Consider the following 27,181-nt stretch of genomic DNA (forward strand, 5'->3'; position numbering starts at 1 on the left):
TAAACATTTTGACGCAACGCCATAAATAGCGTAACATTGCGCAGATCTCCTTTTTCTTTTCTTCAATTTGATGCAAAACTAGAATATCAGAGCTACAAAATGAGGTACGACTTGGTATTGGCCAATCCATTTTGTTAAAATATGTGTGTCTGACAGAAGTGGTTACGTGAAATCAGCCTTTTTTACAAGCGGTTATCACAGTTTAACACCTAGAAGTGATTTAGGTGTAAAAACAGGGCTATCCGCCACTGCTTTAGAAGGTCTGGAGAGATTGGGGGCAGGACATAGGTCTGGCGGTATCAATGAGCTGCATGATCAGCATCGATCAGGAAACTACAGTCTGAGACGGCGGCCATTTTGTTTTTCTGTGCTGCAGCAGTCAGCCGTGGTGTTCAGGCCGTATTCCAGTAGAGTGTCGCAGGCTACAGTTTGAACGAGTTGAACTCGGATTTACTGTGGCTAAACAGTGTCTGGATTTTACCAACCAGACCACCAATTCTTAGTGTCCTCAACATTATTATGACATTAATCCACAACACATGGAGACACTTGACCCCGGATCTCTAAGAGCTACGGGAACGTACATGGTCGCAGTCCTTTCATCGAATCACCGATGGCAGTTTAGAGGCTCCATTTTGTCAACCGGATAGAGCTCGCATTTGGAAGCGACTAGCGACTAGACTAGACCTATCGACAGCAGCTCCTGGCTACAGGTCAGTGTTTCTCCTGACTTTATGATTCACACAATCACAAGGATTACAAAGTAAATTCGTAAGGGGCAACACAACATCGGAGAAGTTCCGGCAGAAACTACCAGCAGAAGAGCACGGGCACACAAGTTTATTTTACACCAACCTTCTTGCTCCAAAAAGGCCTTCGGTACTCCAATCCGAGGCTCGGACTCGGCGAGAGACGTATTACCGTATTACAGAATAATAAAATGTCAATCCTGACCTCTTTACACTGCGAAAGTTGTAAAAGTTTAAATGAGAGGATTGCAGTTCTGGAAGGACGGATCTCCATCTTGCACTCCATTAAAGATGATGAGCTGTTCCTCGATTCATTTATGGAACCCCGTGGAACTGATGCTGCTGTTTCGCTGCTTCGCCCCGAGGCTGAGCTCCCCGTGGCGGGGGCGGCTTCGAAGGATTGGTCACAGCTAGGGGCTAAGCCAAAGAACTGCAGCACTCCAGCTTCCACAGCTAATGCTGCTTGGATTACTGTCCCGACGGGCAGCCGACAAGGAAGGCGCACCTCCTTACCCCCAGTCCCAGAAGAGTTGCGGCTGACGAACACCTTCCAAGTGTTGGATGGACTCACTCAGCCCTGGGAAGACCCCCATGAAAACAATACTTCGGACCTACATGTTGCTCGCGGTTTGAGCGAGCCTGGCTCCACTCGAGTGACACTCCCCTCCACTCAGAAACCAGACCGGCGGTCTTCACACCGGGCAGCGACCTCTGCTTCCCGACGAAGGATCCTCAGGGAGGCGGTGATCAGCCGCTCTGGTGGTTCTCCTGACCCTGGTCCAATGCGGAGTCCTCCCAGGTCTGATGTCGCGGCCCTCAACCTCGCAACCTCTGCCTGCCCAGACACGCTCCCCGGGGTCGCCGACTCGATCGCGTAGATCCCTCGCCCCTTCATCTCGTCAGTGCCCCTCTCCTGGGGAGATGATCTCTACTTCCTATTGCAGGCCTATAAAGGAGCCTGTCCCTTCTCAACCTCGTCCCCTTTTCTCTCCAACAACCCTTATAGTGGGTGATTCGATTTACCTGGAAACTTCGGTTTGCGAATGCAGCTACAACTGCTACCAGGCCTGATGCTATCGCTCCCGTCATCTATTAGCCGGATTATTGTACACGTTGGGACAAATGACACCGCTCGTCAACAGTCAGAGCTAACGAAAAAAGATTTCAAGGACCCTTTTAAGTTTTTAAATGACTGTGGAAAGTCCGTCTTTATATCTGGTCCTTTGCCTATGCTGGGGGGGGAGAGCAGAATGTTTCAGCCGAATCCCCGGTCTTAATACCTGACTCCAGTCCACTTGCAGAACAAATAACATCGGTTTTATCAACAATTTTAACCTATTTTGGAATCGGTTCTCCTTTTTTACGGCGGACGGAATCCATCCAAACAAGCTGGGCTCACGTGTGCTTGCTGCAAACATTCTACATGCTGTGCGCTGTGCCAATGATTATGCCCCACGTGACTGACAACCAAATCGGGACAATCCTTTCCCTTCCAGGGTCAAAACACAGCCTATTGATGTGATCCCCCCCCTTCTGTTCTAATGTGTTTACTGCAGGTATCCCTATTCCTGTTCGTGTGACCAATGCCTAGATTGTCTGACCCCTACCGTCGTGATAGTCAGGCTTGCCGTGGTATGTGAGTGCTCTGTCCAGTTGCACATATCTTAAATTCTCCCTCCCCCAGTGTCGATTCGGCTGTTACTCAACAGGTAAACCTTCGCATGGCTCTAATGAATGCAAGGTCAATAGTAAATAAAACATTTTTATTAAATGACTATCTCCCGGGAATTGGATTTTGTGTTCATTACGGAAACGTGGCTCCATGCTGACGAATATGCACCTTTCTCTGAACTCCTTCCCCCTGACTGTTCATTCCTCAGCTCCCCTCGCACCACTGGTAACGGTGGAGGCATAGCCTCAGTGTTTAGATCTAATCCCATGTGCCGACTGTGTCATTCCACACCTAGTTACTCTAGTTTTGAGTTGCAGCTCTTTGAAATGAACCTGTCCTCCCCGGTGCTCTGCGCTGTTGCTTATCGTCCGCCAAAATGTAACACGGACTTCATTAATGATTTTGCTGACTTTGTCGGGGATCATGGTTAAATATGACCATATTTTAATTTTAGGTGATTTTAATGTCCATGTGTGCTGTGAATCAAGACCTTTAACCAGGGAATTTCTGCACTTAATTGATTCTTTTAATCTCATCCAATCTGTATCTGGCCCGACACATGAAAAGGGACACACATTGGATCTTGTCTTATCGTTTGGTCTATCTGTTTCTGTAAATGAAATCTGTACAACAGCATGTATCTCAGACCATTTACCTGTCCTGTTTACATCTTCTATCCCTTGCTCGGGAATCAAATCACGCGCCTCTGCACGCAGTTTGCGCTCGATCAACCAGTCCACCGCATCACAGTTCTCTGATATTTTCAGCGTCTCCTCGATTTGTACCTACCTTGTTCTACCTTAGTCTCCAAAAACACCCACAAGCCTCGGGTTCTTTTTAATGTTTTTAATTCCCTTATTAACCCCCGTGATGTATCCCCCATCATATCTTCACCCACACTCTGTGAAAATGTTCTTAAATTTTTCATTGAGAAGGTCTCTACTCTTAGGCTAGCCCACACGAGTGTTAACACATTGAGTGTTACCATTGACCCTGCTCCATCTCTGTGCTCTGCCATTTTTGACCAGTTTGAGCCTATATCCCTCCCTTGGCTCTCAGATATTATTAAGCATCTGTGGCCTACATATTGCCCCTCAGACAGCATCCCCTCTCGTCTTCTCAAAGAAGTTTTTGATTCAGTTGGTGCTAGCGTATTATTGCTAATCAATACCTGTCTCAGTTCAGGATGTGTCCCAGCTGCATTCAGACATGCTGTAGTGCAACCACTGCTCAAAAAGAAAAATCTTGACCCCTCGGTTCTCTCTAACTTTAGGCCTATCTCCAAGTTACCTTTTTTGTCTAAAGTATTGGAGAAAGCAGTTTTTATTCAGTTACAATCATTTTTAGATAATGACATCTGTGAAAGGTTTCAGTCTGGTTTTAATCCTCGGCACAGTACTGAAACTGCCCTTTTATGAGTTTTTAATGATCTGATAATAACTACAGACTCTGGTGAGCCTGCTATCCTGGTGCTCTTAGACTTGACAGCAGCATTTGACACCGTGAATCATGAGATTCTTTTATCTCGCCTTGAACACTGTGTGGGTATTAAGGGGGCTGCCTTGGAGTGGTTTCGGTCGTACCTATTGGACAGGAGTTTCTCTGTCCATGTGGGAGATTACTCCTCAGATACAGCCCCACTCACTTGTGGAGTCCCTCAGGGCTCTATTCTAGGTCCTATTTTATTTTCTTTATATATGCTGCCCCTGGGGTCAATTTTCAGGAAGCATAACCTTTCTTTCCATTGCTATGCTGATGATGCAGATTTACTTACCTGTAAAATCTCAATGCAAGAAGTCACTGCAGCTTTTACTTGCATGTCTTAAAGACTTAAAAAACTGGATGGATTCTAACTTCCTGCATTTGAATGAAAATAAGACCGAGGTCATTATGTTTGGACATCCAGCTCAATTGGAGGACATTGTTGGTGCTTTGGGCCCCCTGGCCCCCAAAAATGTTCCTGCTGCGAAAAGCCTTGGTTTCACCTTTGACAGTGCCTTTGAACTTGAGAAGCAAATTAGTGCTGTTGTCAAAGCTGCCTTTTTTCAGTTAAGACAAATAGCCAAGGTCAAGGCCTATCTTTCTCAAAAGGATTTGGAAAGAGTGGTCCATGCTTTTATAACATCTCGGCTGGACTACTGCAATTCTCTATATATAGGCTTAGACCAGTCCTCTCTCTGCCGTCTGCAGCTAGTGCAGAACGCTGCTGCCCGCCTTCTGACTGGCAAAAAGAAACGGGAGCATATTACACCAGCACTGTCATCCCTACATTGGCTTCCTGTCCGTTACAGGATAAATTTTACATTTTTATTATTTGTTTTTAAGGCAATGAATGGTCTAGCACCTACGTACTTGTCTGAACTCCTCAATATATATACCCCAGCTAGATCATGCAATCAGCAACTTTTGGATGTCCCTATGTCGAGGAGAGCTAGGAGGGGTGACCGGGCCTTTGAGGTAGCTCGCCCCAAGTTGTGGAACAGCCTGCCGCCACATATTAAATCTGCCCAAAACATAGATGTTTTTAAATCCTTGTTAAAAACCCACCTTTTTAGTGAGGCCTTTATGTCAGACATAAATGGGAAATCAAGATAATGTACATGTATTTCATTGTATTTCATTTTATTTCATTTTATCTCATTTCATTTTATCTTTAATTTTATTGCCTGGTTTTGTACAGCACTTGGTTGTTTTAAATGTGCTTTATAAATAAATTTTATTATTATTATTATTATTATAATGTATACATGATCTTTAGTTTGGAGGTGGAATTTGCGGGGTGCTGCGGGTTATTTGTATGAGTATAACGTAAACTCACTGTGTTCCTAATGGAACAAGGGGAAGTGACCACTTCCACCAGAAGTTAACATCAATCAATCATTTTTTATTTGTATAGCGCTTTTTACAAAGGGCCTTGGTCACAAAGCAGCTTTACAGAGAAACCGGGCCCCAAGAGTATGCCTAGGGCAACAGTGGCAAGGAAAAACTCCCTGGCTAACAGGACGAAACCTCACTCAGTAGGGGAACCCATCTGCCTCTGGTTGACTTTGTCGAAAGAATGGTTTTAAACAGAAAACCAGATGAATAAAAGTACATAAATGTCCAATTAAAAAGTTGAAGCAGAGATGAGGTAGAGGGATGGCAGGAACACCACTGTCAGGCAAGGGGACAGGCTTGGTGCTACAGCTGAATCAGCAGTGGCAGGAGGGAGTTGTACGGCTGGTCTTGGGCTTGAGCTGCAGGCCAAGAGGGGGTGCGCAGAAAAAGTTGGGCTAGTTCTCTGGCACAGGTGCCCGAAGCGGGGAGAAGAGTAAAGTAACATTGTTAGGGGATCCAGATGGTAATTGGTCAATTACAGCAGGAGAGAGAGAGGTGCCTGCGTGCATTTAAGGGGAACCCCGGCAGAATAAGGCTATAGCAGCATAGCTAAGGGAAATGGAGGCAGTGGCCAACACAGCCATGAGCAGGCTTGAGACAGTCACCACCAGACCATGACTGGTTATGCTTAACAAAGCACTACCAACACTGACAGCACTGACCGCCAAGTCCACCAGAGACTCTATAGCTTATGCCAGCCTCCCACTCCTGCCCCTCAACTATAGGACAGACTAAAGAGATATGTTTTTAGCCTAGCTTTGAATAAGATGATAGTGTCTGCACCCCGAACATGAGCAGGCAATTTGTTCCACAGGAAAGGAGCACAATAGGAAAAGGCTCTGCCACCTATGCTATGGAACGTTTAGTTATTCTAGGAATAACAAGGAGGCCTGCACCCTGCGAACGGATACAGAGGGGCAAGCCCACGTAAGGCTTTAAAAGTCAGAAGTAGTATTTTGTGATCTAATTGGAATTTAACAGGCAGCCAGTGAAGTGAAGCGAACACTGGACTGATGTGCTCAAATCTCGACCTGCTGCATTTTGAATTAGCTGGTTGAATTAGCTGGAGCCCTTTCAAAGAGGAATTTGCACATCCAGACAAAAGAGCATTGCACTAATCTAATCTTGAGGTAAGAAAAGCATGGACTAGATTTTCTGCATCATTTAGGCACAGTATCTTTCGAATTTGAGATATTCCTCAAGTGATAAAAAACAACCCGAGAGATGTTTTTAATATGTGCATCAAATGCAAGATCTGGACCAAAAGTAACACCAAGGTCTTTGTTGACAGCACTTGAAGTGATGGAAATTCCATCAATGTTTGGCATATCGTCAGATAATTTACATCTCAAGGACTTTGGCCCCACTACCATTATCTCGGTCTTATCTGAGTTTAGCAAAAGAAAGTTATGGTTCATCAATTTCTTTATGTCTAAGACAAGCTTCCATTTTTGACAGCTGGACCTCAGGTTTGACTGATAGATACAACTGTGTGTCGTCAGCATAGCAGTGGAAGTTAATGCCATGCTTGCGAATAACTTCCCAGGGGAAGCATATATAGAGAGAAAAGCAAGGGCCCAAGCACAGATCCTTGTGGTACTCCATATCTATCCTTGATAAGAGGAGTAGGTCATTGAGTTACTTTGACCAGGGCTGTGGAAGGGTCTAAAACCAGATTGAAAAACTTCCAATACATGATTGGGGTGCAGAAATGAACAAAGCTGTTTTGAAATGACCTTTTCTAGTACTTTATACAGGAACGGGAGGTTCAAAATGGGCCTGTAGTTGGACAAATCATTCACATCTAAGTTTGGCTTCTTGAGAAGTGGTTTGATGACTGCAAGTTTAAGAGTCTGAGTTATATTCAGCGTAACATGAATATGACAAAGTGAAAGAATAATAAGATATTTCTGACCATTGGAAAAGTTAGTATTACATTTCTGCATTTTCCGCGTTGAGCAGAACACTACTGTGAACAGTGAGCTAGTAGTAGCTAACATTAGACCTAAACTTAAAACGGAAGGTGTTGGTGTCTGGAGTGAGCGTTGTCCAACGCATGCATCGTCCTATAAGTTAATAAATGTTACTGTAACTGTGTGGTGGGGAAGTTGTCACTAACGAGAGACGACAAACCGGGCAGGCTAATACAACTCAGCCAAAAGTATTCCTTGTAAAATTGTTCACACACCTAATCACATTGTTTTATATAGACGGTATCAGTTTTTAACTCATGTTAGATTAACTACTACGTATCAGTTTTTGTTGAAGGCCATAATGGTCGATCAACCGGTTTATTCGAGTGTCTGTCAAATAACGAGCACAATATCTAACGTGCATAAGTATAAAACTTTTTAAGAGGCTTAAAAAAAATTGCAATGCTGTGAGACTATTTTGATATCAAGTTAAAAGAAAGTGAATAAACAAGCTCTGTTTGTTGGTTTGGTATTCAATTCTGATCTGACCAACTCTGCCATTCACATGTTAGAATTGGACGGATTATTCTGGTTGGTCCAGCAGGCCTAATCTGGGTGAAAAAATACATTTTTGGAAAAGGAGATGTAACTATCTTTTCGATTATTGATTATTGTAGTCATTTAGGTAAATTTATATGCAACACTGGTTTTATGTTTCAATAATTAGTTTTATAAAATCTGTGTGACAATTTTATACCTTAGATTGATTGTCACTTATATAGGCTCTTTGGTACACAATGAGTCCATGTACAAGCTTATCTGGACAGTAATGCAGTTGCACAGTGTAGGCCTTCTGCTCTTCTGCTCAGCATAGAGCCGCCTGAGGAGTATGGTATTGAAGTGACAACTGAGAAGCATTTTAACTAATGACATTGTTTCAAATAGTGTATAGTTTGATAGGTTTGCATAAAACAACACCTCTTTCTTTTCTTTTTTTTTCCTGCTTAACAAAACCGTAACATTTTCAGTACACATGCTGTTACACATCGGCAAAATCCGTTCTTGAGGTTTTATGCCAAAAATAGTTGATGTTTTACAATAAAAGGAAGGAAGGAAGGAAGACAGTGAAAATAACTTTGACTCTGTGGACCTCAATGAATATATTAGTATACAAGGTTATTATGTTATTATGATTATTGTACTTATTTCTAAGAATCATCTCAACCTGTTTCTGTCTGAGGAGAGCACAAGAAGAGGGAGGAAGCTTCTGTAACATTGTGTGATGAAAATGTGCGATACCCGTTGGTTAACCTCATAGCGATTGTTTTAGATTTGATTTCAACTGTCCGTTTGGTGGAGTACAGAGCAAAAACAAGCAAAAAGGTGTCACTTACACTTTTTTTGTCTTCAGGTGTGTTTGCAATACAAAATGGAAATGTCATTAAAAGTTTGCACTTTCTTCAACATCAACTTGACAATACACAAATTTAGGATACTGAGGTAGTCTGAATATCCTTTATAATCAACAAAAGTTGAACTTGCAGAAGCAGTAGAACATGATCACTTTCCCGAAACTGCTATTGTCTGAAAAACACAGGCTGGGGGACACACAGTCTACTTTCATTTGATCAAGATATTCTGAGTGGACTCCAGTCTAATCAAATTTATTTGTAAAGCACATTTTAAAAACAACCCACATTGACCCACAAGTGCTGTACAATCAGCATAGTTAAAAATGACAATAAAACAAAAAATACTAAAAGCAAAAACACCAACATAAGCTGCAATACAAACAGCACACAGTACAGAATGTACATGGAATGTGGCCTGCCCATACTGGGCTTTGAAAACAAACAGGAGAACCTTAAGATCAATTCTGAACCGCACTGGAAGCCAGTGGAGAGAGGCCAGAATAGGGCTAATATGGTCTCTCTTCCGGGTTCCCGTCAAGAGCCTGGCAGCAGCGTTCTGAACCAATTGCAGACGGGAGAGGGACAACTGACTAATCCCGCTATACAGGGAATTACAATAGTCTAAGCGGAAAGATATGAAGGCGTAAATGACTTTTCAAGAGAAAAGTCTTGATTTTTGCAATGGTACGAAGCTGGAAAAAACTGGCTTTTACTACTGGGGGCGGCCTGTAGCGTATTGGTTAAGGTAAATGACTGGGACCCACAAGGTCGGTGGTTCAATTCCCAGTGTAGCCACCATAAGGTCGACACAGCCGATGGGCCCTTGAGCAAGGCCCTTAACCCTGCATTGTTCCAGGGGAGGATTGTCTCCTGCTGAGTCTAACCAACGTCGCTCTGGATAAGAGCGTGTGCCAAATGTTGATTATGTAAATGTGATGTACTGCATTTACCTGTTTGTCAAACTTGAAGGCAGAGTCAAATATCACACAAAGGTTTCTTATGTAGGGTTTGACAAGAGTGGACAGGCTGTTGGAAATTGATTTGATGGAGTCAGGGGGGCCGAATAGGACAATTTCGGTCTTGCTTTCATTCAGCTGTAGGAAGTTTTGTGTCAACACTTGATTTCCTCAAGGCAGTCCATGAGACTGTTTAGATTGAATTGGTCATTTGGTTTCAGGGGGTGATAAAGCTGTGTGTCATCTGCATAGCAATGGAAGGAAATGTTGTACTTTTTAATAATTTTACCAAGGGGAAGCATGTAAATGGTAAATGGTTGGCATTTATATTGCACCTTTATCCAAAGCGCTGTACAATTGATGCTTCTCATTCACCCATTCATACACACACTCACACACCAACGGTGATTGGCTGCCATGCAAGGCAAGACCAGCTCGTCAGGAGCATTTGGGGGTTAGGTGTCTTGCTCAGGGACACTTCGACACAGCCCGGCCGGGTGATCGAACCGGCAACCCTCCGACTGCCAGACGACTGCTCTTACTGCCTGAGCCATGTCGCCCCCGTAATGTTAATAGAGAACAGAATGGGACCAAGGATGGAACCCTGTGGGACCCCGCAGGAGAGACTAGCTGGGGGAGAGGAGAAATTTTGACAACAATTTTGCCAAAGTTGACAGAGAGAAACTTCTATCACTAAGGTAGGATGTGAACCAGGTCAAGGCAGTACCACCAACAGCACAGAAAAAAAACACAGCAAAAAATTAAATGGAAGACTTTTGAAATCGTGAGATTTTTGTCTAGGGCTTAGTCCAGAAATTCAGTTTAACAAAACAATACAAATAAATACAAAATACAAATAAATGTGAAGCCAATTCTATCTTGTGTACTGCACTTACGGTCATGGCCTAACAACCAATACTATATGAATTGTACCTCATCTGGCGTGTTCGCTTGTTTGTTGTGTGACCATGGTATGCACAGTTTTGTACGTTGCTTTGGATAAAAGTGTCTGCCAAATGAAATGTAATGTAACATGCAGTAATTTCTAAATGGTTTATTCAATATGGATGAAAATTCCCTCAAATTTAAGCTGACAGTCTGCACTTCAACCTCATTGTCATTGTATCCAGTGCTAGAATACTGATCCAAAATAACAAATGTGTCACTGTCCAATGAATTATGGTTCTTATTGTAGAGCGAAATCTCAGATTTTAGTTGAATTGAATATTTCAGTCTGAATTCACTGAAAGTCACTGCATTTCCACCTTTCACTCTCCACTGAAGCCGATGCTCCATTCACACTTGAAAAGAGCTTTCAACCATCTACTTTTTAGTAAGAAAGTGTTACTTTCCTTTCTTAGTTTGATCTGGGAATACTACACCCTCTGTAACAATGGGGGTAAGATTGTATTGCTAGGATTACTATTCCTAGCTACTTTACTAATGAACAAGTAATCAATGACAGTAAATCGAGCCAATCTTGAGCCAGCATTGTAAAGGGATTCTGATTAAAGGGAGCTTTCGATTTCAGATTTTCTGGCCTCGGATGTGTAAAAACAGTATCGTCTGCATACAATTGAACATGAGTCGGAGCAAATTTGTAGAAGGACAACCCTTATGGTGCACCCTTTTCCACAACTTTTGTGAACTGACACATTGACGTATATTGTGAAGTATGAATTAAACCAAAGTAAAGCATAATGGGAGACACTAATGGCATATAGGGCATCGAGAAGAAGGTATTGGTCAACAATATTGAAGGCTTTGGTCAAATCTAAGAACTGCACTAGTCAGTTTACCACTGTCAGAGGCTGAAAACACATCATTAGTAAAGCTGAAAACATAATTTTGTTTGATGGACCCCCCTGTTGCTGCCAGTTGTCTGACAGCGGTGTTAGTTCTTTGGGTTTAACCCATGCTTTCCTTCTGTTTTGCAGTTGATTTATAAGAAGACACAGCTTCCTTGCCCTCTTCCTTTTTTCTATCACCACTCTCCCAACCTGACCATGAACAGTTCCATGCTCCACAATGGTACTGGCATTCTGAAGTTTTCCCAGACTGAAACTACTATCCACCTGGACCTGCCAGTCACTGCTCACACCACCGACATCTATTCCGAGCCTCACAGCCATGATGATGAGGACATGTGTCGGCCCAAGTACTTTATTTTCAACTCACAGGTATGGGGTCTTGTGAAGTGTGCAAGTAAAGAGCACCCCCATGATCCAAATCCCACCCCCTTTTTTACATTATGATTTTTCTCATTCTGCTCAGACGGCATATACTGTACCCATCCTGGCATTTGCATTTGTGTGCCACCCTGAGGTCCTGCCCATCTACAGCGAGTTGAAAGAGTAAGAGCAAACACTCTGTACTTGACTGTGTGGCCATGGATTTGACCAGGGTGTGCAGTTTGTCTCTGACAGTGTGTCTCCCATTCCTCAGCCGTTCCCAGAGGAAGATGCAGAATGTCTCCAACCTGTCCATCTTAGCCATGCTGATCATGTACATGCTGTCAGCACTGTTTGGATACCTCATGTTCTATGGTAAGTCCTTTGAACTATGCAGTCAGATACCTCACCATCTACTACTGCCATACAATTGGATTCTGATTCTATTATTTGATATGTCATTATATTGAGTACTATTAATTAAATAGTTTGAAATAATTCCATAATTGATCGTAAAATATTAGTTATTGCTTGTTTTGAAAAATCTTGGCATTCTGAAGAATTAGGAATTATGTCATTCTTCCTCTGTTCTCTCAGATAATGTGGAGGCAGAGCTACTGCATACCTTCACCAAGGTATACAAGTTTGACACTCTTCTTCTTCTGGTGCGCCTGGCTGTGCTGACTGCTGTCACACTAACTGTTCCTATTGTCCTATTCCCTGTGAGTACCCACCGCTCACAAATATGTGCACATGCAGACTATGGATGTAAAGTTTCAGGAACATTTTGGAGGAATTTTGGGAATTTATGCTTTTTAAAAAAAAAAGCAAAACTTGTCTCATCAGAAAAGCATCACCACTTACATTGCCAACGCTTCAGTACCGGGCTTTCGGTTCGGCACACACTGTATCGCTTTAACACACATGCATAACCTTTTATTTTTTTGTGTGAAATTTAAATTATTGTGCCAAAAGTGTTTTGTGATTAGTTTCAGATGCAAATATGATGCAATCTGCCCCAGAAACCAAAAAGGTACACAGGGCTGAAGCAGAGTATGCATGCCATCTACTCAGGCTATTGCAACATGCACTTTTCTCTTTAATGCACATGCATTTAAGGGAGAATTGCTTAAATAAGAGATAAGTGTGGCTGTTTATGTATTCTGTTGAATTAATCATTTAAAGAACATCGGCCGGTGGCCATGGCCTATTATCAAAAAGTCATCTGCAGATGGAGCAGTTGGAATTATCGGTCATATGCAGACAGAACAGTTGGAAATTTGCTGCCAATGCTGGATGAGCTGGAGAAACTTCCAATCTTTCAAAGCTTAATGTATTTAATTGGCCATTCTTAGTATCATAGCTAAGCTATAAAATACTTATGATTCTATGTATAGTTTGAATGATTCCGGTATTTTAGTGAGAATGCGATTCCTGGTTGGAAATTAACGTTACCCAAAGTTACCCGAGCTAATATAGCATAACTTGCAAAGCAGCTAAAATATAAGCTTTTGCTCAGCATAATTATGGTTGATTATTCAAATAGTGTATTTTTAGCGTTGATGTTTTGCGTCTTCGTTTGCTTTGCAATGTAACGTTAGCTGTTATTGTGACTGAGATTCCCCTCAATTAACACACTATTGATCCTCTGAAGTCCGCTGGATTCCTAACAGTTCATGTGGTTAGCTAATGCTATTGAAGGCAAGATGGAGCTTTAGAATGTAGACTGCCAACGATTCCTCAGTCACCATCGACCACCACGTTTTTACATTGTAATTCTAATGGTCATAGAATAGTGCTGTTGTATGATATTGATTTATTTTTCTATACTAAATGGTAAATGGTTGGCTTTAAATAGTTCCTTTATCCAAAGCGCTGTACAATTGATCCTTCTCATTCACCCATTCATACACACACTCACACACTGACGGCGATTGGCTGCCATGCAAGGCACTGACCTCCTCGTCAGGAGCATTTGGGGGTTAGGTGTCTTGCTCAAGGACACTTCGACGCAGCCCGGGCAGGGGATTGAACCGGCAACCCTCCGACTGCCAGACGACTGCTCTTACTGCCTGAGTCATTTCGCCCTAAAATACTGAGCCCCGCTCCTTTAAAAGATCAACGCGCACTCTTCCAACTGCCATATTTAGCATTCAACCATTCGTTTCAGTTGTGCGCCAAAGTAATTTAATACAACTCACACACATGTTCATTTTACTGACTAAAGCAACAGTAGCCTATCTGACTTTAAAAATGTTTTTGATCAACAAAGGAGTTCTACGACTTACGTTATGTCGATATTGGCTTAGTGGAAAACAATATTGTTATTGCCACATGGGTTTAAACGCCGGTGCTGTTTTAAAAGCTACAGCCTGTTATGTTATATTAATCAAGACTAATATGTAGCCTGTAGCCTATCGATTAAGAAATGATAATGACAAAGAAATAGCCTAACTCCAGCGTGAAATGAAATTGTTCAACAGTAATGATGGCAAATCTCCCATTGTAGCATTACATCTCTTTACAGAATGTAATTAGATTTGAGATTTCTGGATCTGTATAAACTATTTAAGTTGTGTGCAATTTATAAAAATTGTTTCACACTGGTGCAAAACGGCTTTAATTCACTGATTTAATTTACTGAGCGAATCAATTGTTTGATGGTTAATCAGGCAAGGCATACCCAAGTTCTATTGCATGGTATGCCACTGCCATCCAATACAGCCGGTTACTGGATACGATGTGGAGGGAATTATACACAACATTTCGTAGTTTTTAACCCAAATACAGACTGTGATATGCATGTTTCTTTTCTCAGTTTATGAAAATGTCATCTAATACAAGCTATTACTGGATAAGATAACAATTTATATTAGATTGTAATGTACATGGAATAGTAGAATTACTCATGAAATTCCTTAGTTTTTAATCAGCCTGCTCTGGAAACCCCCCTCGACAGGGCCCCATGTTATTAGCAGACACACACGTTTGTTTGAATTGCGGTTCTCAAAAGAAAAAGGAAGGAGAATAAGATAAGAGGAAGCAGGAAAATGGTGGAGAAAATAATGATATACAAATGAAAATGACTACAGTCCATTTAGTTAACTTAGACTACTTAACTAAGCTAGCTAGATAACCAGCTAGTAGCTACCTATCCATCTTCTCTAGCTAACGGTGTGAATGCACAATTGCACATTACAATTGCACATTACCCTCCTGGAACAGCAAGGTCAATTCCATTGTTTTTTTCCAAGACAATTGAGTTGTCGTCCATCCATCCATCCCTCCATCCATTTTCACCCGCTTATCCGGAGTCAGGTCGTGGTGGCAGTAGGCTAAGCTGGGTATTCCAGGCATCCCTCTCGCCAGCAAGGCATTCCAGCTCCTCCTGGGGATCCCGAGGCGTTCCCACGCCAGGAGAGATGTACAATCTCTCCAGCAGGTTCTGGGTGTACCTCAGGGTCTCCGCCCAGTTGGACGTGCCCGGAAAACCTCAGGGAGGTGCCCAGGAGGCATCCTTTTCCGATGCCCGAACCACCTCAATTGGCTCCTTTCGACACGAAGGAGCAGCGGCTCTACTCCGAGCTCCCTCCGGATGTCCGAGCTCCTCACCCTATCTCTAAGGCTGAGCCCAGCCACCCTACGGAGGAAGCTCATTTCGGCCGCTTGTATCCGCAATCTCGTTCTTTCGGTCATGACCCAAAGCTTGTGTTACCATAGGTGAGGGCTGGGACATAGATTGACCGGTAAATCGAGAGCTTCGCCTTCCGGCTCAGCTCCTTCTTCACCACGACTGTCCAGTGCAACGCTCCCATTACTGCTGACCCTGCACCGATCCGCCTGTCGATCTCACGCTCCCTTCTACCCTCACTCGTGAGAAAGACCCCAAGATACTTGAACTCCTTCGCTTGGGGCAGTGGCTCATTCCCAACCCGGAGGGAGCAATCCACCATTTTCCGGCAGAGAACCATGGCCTTGGACTTGGAGGTGCTGACTCTCATCCCGAGCAGAACCACGTCGTCCGCAAAAAGCAGTGACGCAATTCTGAGGTCACCAAACAGGACACTATCCTCACCTCGGCTGTGCCTTGAGATCCTGTCCGTGAATATCACAAACAGGACCGGTGACAAGGGGCAAGTGACGTGACGTGAGGAGAATTATTTTGCATGGATGTTGAAACCACCAACCAATTAGGAATGTTGTTTATTTTTATTTTATTTTGGGATAGGATGAGTTTTTATTCTGTGAACAAGAGACAAAAACTGCACCCATTACCAATAAATCTGTGGTCAGAATGATTTATCAGTTCTGTATAAATAGAAACACAAGATAATCATGATTTAAATGTCCATGTTCGTTTGTTTTAAAATCAGCTGCAAGCTAGCACATCTGCTATTCACTAAAATATGTTTCAGTAGCCAGTATATGCTAACATATTGTACAGGGAATAATCCCATGAGGCACGATTGTAACACATAACTGTGCCTCATGTGGATAGACTTGCTGTTTCATTGCTGTTCAATTTATGCGAGTATGCAATGAAAGCCAAAGCTGGGGGATAAATGATTGAAATAGTATAGTTTTGGTTTAATCAGCAGAAACATCAAACAAAACCCCCAAAAAGTGGGTGATTCATGCAGTTATTCTTGGTTGTTACAATTGTTCCAGACCTCTGTTACAAAGTCCCACTCATACTGTATGCCTACTCCACAATTGTTAAATCGGACAGTGTTTAAATTGTACACAAACGGTTTGTGGTCACCTCAAACATAATGTGACTTATTGTAGGAGACAAGTGTATGCTCTCTGAAGTCACTTTTCACAGCTTTTAATCGCATTACCTTTCAGTAATAGAGTAAGTCAAATGCATATTCTCTCCTGCCCTATTTAATTGAGGGAAGGAAGCATCTGAATTAATCCAAGTGGCATCTAAAGGGCTACAGTAATAAGGCCTGTAAAAAATGTTTGTTTGTCTGCTCGGTGTTATACAGTAAAATAGGCCTAATTTTATAAATTACAAAATTACAAATTTATAAATAAATTTGATTTGATTTAATTGTGAAACTATTATTCTTATTTGTTAACCAATTGTAAGATATGGAAAATATTGGTTAAATCTCATTTTATGTCTTACATTTGTCTGTTTGGTGGAGATTGTGAGTGCAACAACCAACATAGGCCTATTTTTGAAACAATTATTCGTATTTATTAACCAATTATTTTGCCAGTTTAGGAAAATTAGCCTTGTTAAGTCATTCAATTATTTGCAAAAAATTGCCAGTAGCCTATTAGATCGACTTTCAAAACTGCTGACATGAACGACTACTTTCTACCATTTAATTCAAATTGAAACGAGATGATAATTATTCTCTGGCAGGGGAGGGGTGATGCCGAGAAGGGCAACTGTAAACCACAATAAAATGACATACAATAGCATAGGCTATTCCCTTCTTTTGAGGTAAATGAATGTGATGTCCCCTTGTGCTTGCAGCTAAACACAAAACTTGGAAGTGTTTGTGAATGGCATCTTCATTGTATGTCGGTTGTGTGGTGATTTCAATAAATTCCTGAATCAAAACATTTTATTTGTTTCTGTCTTCTAAATGGTTAATTCTAAAAGTATTTCTCTGTCTTAGAGGTGGAGAAGGGTCAGGCTAGGTGTGAAAAGCCTACTTGGGGCGACATGGCTCAGGCAGTAAGAGCAGTCGTCTGGCATTTGGAGGGTTGCCGGTTCGATCCCCCGCCCGGGCTGTGTCGAAGTATCCCTGACCAAGACACCTAACCCCCAAATGCTCCTGACGAGCTGGTTGGTGCCTTGCATGGCAGCTAATCGCCGTTGGTGTGTGAGCGTGTGTATGAATGGGTGAATGAGAAGCATCAATTGTACAGTGCTTTGGATAAAGGCGCTATATAAATGCCAACCATTTACCATTTTACTTACCTGGCAGGACCACAAACCACAAATATTAATTGAAGAAAGGCCATTTGCCCTCCCATTGTCAACTGGTGCTGAAAAATAGTAGTGACAACACTTGGTTTTTGTAATTTATTTAATATTTCTAATTGGATTTGCTACAATATTCATCTTTTGATACCCAAGACCAAGATGAACAAATTTCAGTGACCCAGAAAATCTGTTACAATTCATTAGTGTGTGTTTTTACAGCATTCGTGTACGTTTTCAAAACTACTATTGTAATTCCAGAGCAATTTACAACCAACATATGATTCTGACCTACTTTCTGTTGCCATATTATTGTAGCTGAGTTTGTGCTGAAAACGAAGACATGAAACACTTTGGAATCACTGTATGTAACTTTAAGTAAAATGACACAAATATCATGGCACAGTCACCATTCTTCCTAGTTTTGACCCCAGAGGGTTAATAGTTAAATCCCTGTAGTTTACAGGCATGCTGGTCGATTGTGTGTCGATTTTTTTTAATAAAAAAAAATACTGGTGGGATTTTCCAGTGTAAAATATTGTCAAATTGCTAACATTTTGCTAATATCACGTGGTGTTGTTTGCCTGAGTAGCATAAATCAGCCATCATCACATGATGTTGTATTGGATCGTTGCATAGACTTGTGTACTCGCCGGACCCGATCCAGCATTTTGGACTGTATCGGAGGCATTTCCGATACTGGCTGTTGGGATAATTGATGGCACACATGTCTTTGTTTGCATTTGAGATGAGTATCGGTCAAGTCCTGTGGCTTCGGCTACCATTATGAATCAAAATCTTCCATTTTTGGGATGTAGAAAGTAGGCTGCATTGTATCATGTCTCCTCACATTTGTCTGGAGTTTGTTTAGTGGAAGGGAGGGAGAAATGAATAGTTTCTTGCCATGCTTTTTTGTCTTAGTGGATTTTTCTGTTTCAATTCTCCGATTGAAGTAATTTACGATTTCTTGCTGCATCCAGTTTTCGCCTTGTTGAATCCATTATTAGGCCTAAGTCAACATATTGTTTGTATCATATTAGTCCAGGGGTCACCAACCTTTTTGAAACTGAGCTACTTCATGGGTACTAAGTCATACTAAGGGCTACCAGTTTGTTTTGTCACGTGCACAATACTGGCCTTTGAACTAGAGTAGGTCAGAGTTCACCTAAACTTATCTAAACTTCATGTATAATAAACATATTTTTAAGATATTGTCATTTTTAAATCTATATAAATGCAAGTGTGATTAAAAAAAAATAGCAACAGAATAAAATTAAATTTTAGATGCAGCTCACTAGTGAGTTGTGCTATTTTTAGAATAGGCCTGCGGGCGACTCATGTGGTCCTTGGGGGTGACCTGGTGCCCGCAGGCACCGTGTTGGTGACCCCTGTATTAGTCTATGCTACAGCTCCTGACAATTAGTTGTGACATGATTAGCAGACATTCATTTGAAATCATGAATTTAAACATGGATCAAAATCAATTTTTTGCCTCAAAGTCTTTAATATAAATTGAATGCAGGCATGAACACATTGCTAATTGTTCCTGTTTACTGTTGAAAGGTGGGACAACATTTTCTGAAAAAAAAGAAGCAGTCCCTTGTATTTGTCAACATATCGTCCTTTTTAATATAAACTGAATGCTGGCACGAGCACATTGCTGGTCATTCCAGTTAATGCAACAGGCTGTTCTATGAAAGCTTGCTATTGGCTGATTCCTGCTGGGTGCCATCATTGTATTTCTCTTTACGGCGCAAGGTGCTGATCTCAGGTGCTGTAAAAACACTCTTTGTGACTCATGTGACATAATGTAAGCATATTTGTCAATAACAAAATAGGGACCGGTTACATGAACACAGATTAATCCTGGACTAAATGCAGTTTTGTATGGATAATCTCCAATAAAATGTAATCTAGGACTAGGCTTAATCTGCATCTGCGACTCAAGAATCAGTGTTGAAATTTGTAGTATTGGTTTATTAATATGCTCTTACTTTTTCATTCTTAAATGAAAGGTAACTTTAAGCATTTACTTTAATCATTCAAAAAATGGAATCCTAAGAATTGCATAGTAAAATTATAAATAATTTCAAAACCGCATGCAACTACAGTAAATGCCGAACTCGAGTTCTACAGTAGCTTTTAATCTTAACGTTAATTACAAACGAGCTCTCTTAAATACAGTTCATAGTTGTATGACACAACTAGTACATAATGTCACCTAAGAAGACATGCAGTATCACTTCCTGTCCTGCTTGCATATCGAGCTTAAAGACCATCCTGAAAGGTTTTTAAAATAGTGCAACCTTTGATCAGGCTCCAGATCAAAATCCCATTACATGGCCGTTTTACTGAAAACACCGCTGATTGTATGAACAGTGTTGACAGTGAAAATATATGGGGCTTTTCAAGCCAACCTGAAGATGTTTGTTTTAACGTTACTGTAACGGTACCTTAGGTTCGTGGTTCTCTAACTTACATAGCTTTTCAACCATTTGAAATGCAAGCCAACATCGCTACAACTTGGCAGTCAACAAAATAAGAAAATATGGGTTTCTGTTATGCTGATTAAACGGTGACACCAACATTATACTGAGTCTGAAACGCGTCACTTGGCCAAGTTACGTTAACGCAACAGTGAACAGCGGTGGGATCAAAAATCTCAGCTCTGGTGCTGATAAACTGACATACCTTTCCCTAGTTTTCAAATGTCTGTTGAAATTTGACGTGGTTGCTCCGGCATCTTTTAATTCTCCACATTTTGCGAGTTGCAATAATTTTGTTTCAACCTGAATTATTTATACTCAAAAGCCACAACATGCAGAACTGTAATCTTAGTGAGCTCTGCTGCAAGAAGTACATTGTTGGGTGTTGCGATGGTTGCTACTAAGGCGCACGGTGTTGCGCGTAAAACGACGTTGGGTGTGTTAACTAGGGAATATCTTTCATTCAAATAATTGAAAAATAATAATTGGCTGTGACATTATTCACTTTGTGATTTTCACAATGCTATTTGGCAGACTCTTATTGTCCATGTGCGGCTCGAGTCCCCATCTCTGGTCAGCAGTGTGTTTTGGGTCATTGTCTTGCTGCATGATGAAGTTCCTCCCAATTAGTTTTGATGCATGTAAGTTGGCAGACAGAATGTTTTTGTACTACTGAATTCATCCTGCTACTACTGAATTCATCCTGCTGCTATTATCATGAATTTCATCATCAATAAAGATTAGTGAGCCCACTGCAGAAGCAGCCATGCAAGCCTAAGCCATGACACTTCCTCCATCGTGCGTCACAGATGTTTTGCAGATCATTAGCAGATCCCTTCTTCCTCCACACGTTGGCCTTTCCATCACTTTGGTAGAGGTAATCTTGGCCTCATCAGACCATAAAACTTGTTCAAGTACTTCTTTGCTAATTATAATCTCACCTTCCTTAATACTGATGTGTGGTTTGCATCTTGTGTTATAGCCTCTCTATTGCTGATCTCTAATTCTTCTAACTGTTGATTGAGATGTCTTCACCCCTGCCCTGTGGAGATTATTTGTGATGTCGCTGACTGATGTTTTGGGTTTTTACTTTAAAGCTCTCACAATGTTTCTGTCATCAACTGCTGTTGTTTTCCTTGGTTGACCTGTCCGATGTCTGTTGCTCAAGTACACCAGTGGTTTCTTTCTTTTTTCGGACATTCCAAGTTGTTGTACACGCGATCTCCAATGCTTATGAAATGATTATGATTGATCTGATCTATTCTAATCTTCAAAATGGCTTTCTTTTCTCCCAAAGACAGCTCTCTGGTCTTCATTTTGGTTAATTGTTTCTAACAAAAATGTGGTCTTCACAGGCAAAATTCAAGGTTAAAACCGAGAGTAGACATTCAGAACTATTTATTGTTCTGTAACCAGTCAATCTAACAGGACACATCTGGGCAACAAGAAACACCTGTCATGTCACATGTTCCAATACTTTCGCTCACCTAAAATTGGCTGGTCTGATACAAAAGGTAATATGCTGTAAGTTGTGTAACAAATCTAGATAACAATACTAGGAAATTAAAGCTCAAAAACAAAGGAATTGACCTTTCTGTTCTACTCACAAATTATTGGGGCATACTGAGTGAGAATGAGAGGGAGGAAACAAATAGTAATAAATAAAATAATGATCACCATAATAATAAATAAAAGTATAACATATTATAATTAATAATTAATGGAAAATGAATGTCATTTAGAATGCTCTTTGACCTCTACTTGATCTGATATAGTCCTGATATGTATATCATTATGTCCATCCATTCCATCCATTATCCTAACCCGCTTATCCTGAACAGGGTTGCAGGGGGGCTGGAGCCTATCCCAGCATACATTGGGCGAAAGGCAGGAATACACCCTGAACAGGTTGCCAGTCCATCGCAGGGCACACACACCATTCACTCACACACTCATACCTATGGGCAATTTAGACTCTCTAATCAGCCTAACCTGCATGTCTTTGGACTGTGGGAGGAAACCCACGCAAACACAGGGAGAACATGCAAACTCCACACAGAGAGGCCCCGGCCGACAGGGATTCGAACCCAGGACCTCCTTGCTGTGAGGCGGCAGTGCTACCTACTGCACCATCCGTGCCGCCATGACCAGTCATTTTTGTGTGGTGGAAAAAATTAAACTTGCAGCATCAAAGGATAGCAAGCTACCTAGCTAACATTGTCACATTACAATAATTTTGTGTTTGTGTGTTTATTACAATTCACTCTGGATAAGAATGTCAGTATATGCCAAAACTGTAAAAATAATTTCTGCCTCGCTGTCATTTCCATGCTTAAATCAATGTACCTACCTCAAACTTGCACCTTATTTAAAATTTGTGTGGTCAAATGCAATATGATGGTTATGACTAACAAAAATGTTGTCTAAATGAGTCTAAATCCCAAGCAAGGCACTTTGTTTGTATGCTTGAGAAAAGTACATACTGTAATTTGCCATTAATGTCCAGCTGTGCAAATGGGTAATATATATTTTTTAAATTCCATTGACATGGGCATTCAGAAACCAATAATGTTATGTACTTCTCATTGAAAGTTTGAGTAAAACCAATTGATGAAATGCTTTTTATCTTTCAGATTCGATCGTCCATTATAACTCTGGCATTTGGAAATCAAGAGTTTAGCTGGATTCGGCATATCCTCATTGCTGCCGCAATCCTGGTTTTCAACAACATGCTTGTGATATTTGTGCCAACCATCCGAGATATATTTGGTTTCATTGGTGAGATTTTCCTTAATAGTGGTATTCTTCTACTTGTCTGATGTAATATGTGAAATCATAATAGTGACATCATAATTGTGTCATAATATGCAATATTAAAATTTGTGATAATTGTGTGATCTTTTTCTTTTTTTAATCATGTCATAGTGAATGAAGATTAATTATAGCCATTTTTGGTCACAGGACCCTAAAATCTCTTCTTTCACTAGGCTCCTCTGCTGCCACTATGCTGATATTCATCCTACCAGCCGCCTTCTACCTCCGACTTGTTGACACTGTTCCCTTGCGTTCACCTCAGAAGATATCAGTACGTATGCATCTATAGCTATCTATAGTTATTGCTAATGGTTTTCTGTCTAGCTCTTCAGATGAGAATATAAAAGTCCTGACTCCATTACCGATCTCATGGCAATTTTGCTGAGAGTAGAGTAGGTTTGGACATTTTGTCAGAACCCTGTAATTAACAGTCTGGCACTCTAAAAGCTGCACATTTGAGTGAGGAAATGAATCTTCAGTTGATCTTTCTGGCCAAATGTAAAACGTAGCACTGCCCATTTGTTGCTATGAAAAGTTTTACATGACTTCATGTCTTAGCTCAAAAAAAAGCCTGTGCCTTACTAGCCTGTATCTCTGCATCTTTTCTATGTATACAGCTGACTTGACGTGGGCACTTTGTTCAGGGGTGCAATCGCTGTGACCAGTATGGTCACAGACTACCAGCCGTCAAACCAGCTGCCATTACTATTCCCTTTTTTGTAGGCGGCCATTTTTCTGGCTGTGGGCGTGGTTTTCATGATTGTAAGCCTTTCACTGATTGTCCTGGACTGGATCCATAACCCACCTGGCTCTGGAGGTCACTAGAGTCCTCGGAGCAGAAGGCAGCCTGCATTCACAGACCCAAAGACAGAGGTTTGGTTGCAGCCATTCAAAATCAAGGTCCTTCTAGAGCACCCATTGGCCGAACTCAACACATCCCCACAATTTCTGCATTTGTGAACAGTAGAAGGATGTTCAGAAGAACTCCCTGTCAAAGCTTATTAAGGAGGAATTTTATTCATTTTTCATCATAAACTTGCACTCACAGGGTCAACTGGTTTTTGGATGTTTGTATGATTTAGTTTTAATCTACCCTGCAATGTAGTCAAGTGAGGACAGCTAGAGATTGTGTGTTGACCAGTCAGATGGCTATTGTCATTTCCTGGAGAAAAGTGTATCTAGCATTACTGCACATGCTTTTACATTAATCTCTTCCTCCAGGCCCTCAAAATGATCACGTCCAAATTAGTGTTGTTAGGAAAGGAACATTTTTAGCCCTCACCTATCCCAACATACACGCATGCGCACACACGCTCGCACGCACACACAAATTTAAATGAAAACACAATTCAAGGGGCTGTCTTGTCCTGCATCATGCGTTTTTCCCCAATTATCTAGAAAACGATGAGAATTTTCTTCAATTTAAAAGAGAACTGCAGATTTAATCAGGCCCTGCAATATGAAACTGCCAACATACTCACCGTGTGTAAGAATCTCTGAAAAGAATACGGTTGTCTTTTCTCCTGATGGTGAAGGCCACGTTCAATGTTCAGCTAGCTAGTGTTCAAAATTTTACCTGGAAATGAATGACATTTTATTGTTTGTATTTAAAGTTAAGAATGACCTTCACATTCGTAACTGTCATTCAATCTTATGGCCGGCTTTGTGGGAGTTTCACTGAATTTGTGCCCAGAAACACAAGGACACACTGCATGACAGTCCAGACAAAGAAACAAATGACATCGCAAGATGTATAAAAGTGCATATTCATATCTTGGTTCACAGTAATGAAAGGTCATTTAGTACTGGAGACAAGGATTTTAGTCAGTATTTCTTGAAAATATTCATTTTGAATGTTCTTAAGAAAATATGAAGGACTACTGGAGGAAATATTATATATTGCTACTATTGTGCATTACTTCTTATACAGGTGAAACTCGAAAAATTTGAATATCATGCAAAAGTTCATTTATTTCAGTAATTCAACTAAAAAGGTGCAACTAATATATCATATAGACTCATTACATGCAAAATGAGATATTCCAAGCCTTTATTTCTTATATTTTTAATGATTATGGCTTAAAGCTCAAGAAAACCCCAAATTCAAAATCTCAGAAAATTAGAATATTATGGAAAGGTTCAATAGGCTCAAAGTGTCACACTCTAATCAGCTAATTAATCCAAAACACCTGCAAAGGGTTCCTGAGCCTTTAAATTGTCTCAGTATGGTTCAGTAGAATTCACAATCATGGGGAAGACTGCTGACCTGACTGTTGTGCAGAAAACCATCATCGACACCCTCCACAAGGAGGGAAAGCCTCAAAAGGTAATTGCAAGAGAAGTTGGATGTTCTCAAAGCACATTAATAGAAAGTTAAGTGGAAGGAAAAAGTGTGGAAGAAAAAGCACAAGCAGCAGGGATGACCGCATCCTGGAGAGGATTGTCAGGGAAAAGGCCATTCAAAAGTGTGGGAGAGCTTCACAAGGAGTGGACTGGGGCTGGAGTTGATGTCAGATGTCGTATTCCTCTTGTGAAGCCGCTCCTGAATAACAAACAATGCCAGAAGCGTCTTACCTGGGCTACAGAAAAAAAGAACTGGTCTGTTGCTCAGTGGTCCAAAGTCCTCTTCTCTGATGAGAGCAAATTTTGTATCTCATTTGGAAACCAAGGTCCCAGAGTCTGGAGGAGGAATGGAGATGCACACAATCCAAGCAGTGCCACAGGCTGATTGCATCCATGCCACGCCGCATTGAGGCAGTAATTCATGCAAAAGGGGCCCAAACCAAGTACTGAGTACATATGCATGATTATACTTTTCAGAGGGCCGACATTTCTGTATTTAAAATCCTTTTTTGATTGATTTCATGTAATATTCTAATTTTCTGAGATTTTGAATTTGAGGTTTTCATAAGCTGTAAGCCATAATCATCAAAATTATAACAAATAAAGGCTTTGAAATATCTTGCTTTGCATGTAATTTGTCTATGTAATATATTAGTTTCACCTTTAAAGTTGAGTTATTGAAATAAATTAACTTTTGCACAATATTCTAATTTTTCGAGTTTCACTTGTATAATCAGTTTTATTATGTACATTTGAATATTTTTTATCACAGCAAGGTTCCCCTCTTTAAATAATTGTATTGGTTTTATAAAATAATGTTACCAAACTTAAAGACCAGCCTTTCTTCTAGCAGGGACAAGGCATTACATCATACCTGCGTGCCTTGAACAGTAAATGCTCAGGGTTTGCTTGGTAGCCTGTTATTTGTCTCATATGGGTCTGTTTCACTTTTTCCATTGGTGTATTAAAAGGCTCTCTGCAGGTGAATTCCAACTGCTATGGCTTTTAATGACAAATATTTAATTTGTTTTTTGCCATGTTGGTTGCTGTCAATTTCTAGGTATTTCAGGTATTTAACTTTTTATTTGTTACCATTTGTATTTAACATTTTTAAAATAACAGTTGCATTTCTCAGGCTACATTGTGGAGTTTGGAGTTTAAGAAGTTTAATAGATACGATTGGTAGATATTGGAGGTGTGGTTATGAGATTAGGTTCATAGGACAGGTTAGGAGATGAGGTTTGGATGCAAGGTTGGTGGTGAGGCATTGCAGTGTGAATCACAAAATGCCTTACATTACAATTAAAGTAGAATGTAAAGTCATACATCAATCACTTTAGACTTTGTTATATCAGTAAAAAGGGAGCATCTCACAATAGTTCATTGCAGTTTCCAAATATTTACATAGTGTTACCACAGAATTGGCTACTGTTCAAAATGCATGCTTTTTTGGTGAAATTGTTGATTGATACAACAATATCATTGTCCTAAAAATTATGAGACTGCTCGTTTTTCACGAGGCAACACTGTACAGTGTTTTCAATTTATAACCAGTAAAAGCCAATATCATATTTTGCTGTTTATGTGTTGGAAAACATTGTGCACTAAATGTCATATCAACCTGAAAGGTCTGTGTGCTGAATTGAGCCAACTGAAATGAACAATGTTTATAGATCTTTTGTGGATCTACATATTCATATACATGAAACAAATGAATATTTCAAATGAAATGGTTTAATATTGTGTGCATGTTTTAGAATTACATACATGGTCTTTTTTGACGATTGTATATGTACTGTATATAGACCACATGGTACACTTGTTGAATTATTGTGTAAGAATAG

General features: G+C 40.8%; 1 protein-coding gene across 3 annotated transcripts in view; it reads left to right on the top strand.

Moving 5' to 3' along the window:
• Positions 1 to 25,955, top strand: part of slc38a4 (solute carrier family 38 member 4) — a 101,648-nt gene extending 75,693 nt beyond the window's left edge. For all 3 annotated transcript variants that reach the window (XM_061251194.1, XM_061251192.1, XM_061251193.1), the window contains exons 10-16: positions 11,517 to 11,759; positions 11,854 to 11,933; positions 12,025 to 12,125; positions 12,348 to 12,472; positions 22,814 to 22,958; positions 23,168 to 23,265; positions 23,718 to 25,955. In XM_061251194.1, the coding sequence (XP_061107178.1) occupies positions 11,517 to 11,759; positions 11,854 to 11,933; positions 12,025 to 12,125; positions 12,348 to 12,472; positions 22,814 to 22,958; positions 23,168 to 23,265; positions 23,718 to 23,819 (894 nt within the window). In that variant the 3' untranslated portion in view covers positions 23,820 to 25,955. The remainder of the gene's footprint in view (positions 1 to 11,516; positions 11,760 to 11,853; positions 11,934 to 12,024; positions 12,126 to 12,347; positions 12,473 to 22,813; positions 22,959 to 23,167; positions 23,266 to 23,717) is intronic.
• The last annotated feature ends 1,226 nt before the right edge of the window (positions 25,956 to 27,181 follow it).

This window comes from Conger conger, chromosome 8 (genome assembly GCF_963514075.1).
Source record: "Conger conger chromosome 8, fConCon1.1, whole genome shotgun sequence".
Lineage (NCBI taxonomy): Eukaryota > Metazoa > Chordata > Actinopteri > Anguilliformes > Congridae > Conger > Conger conger.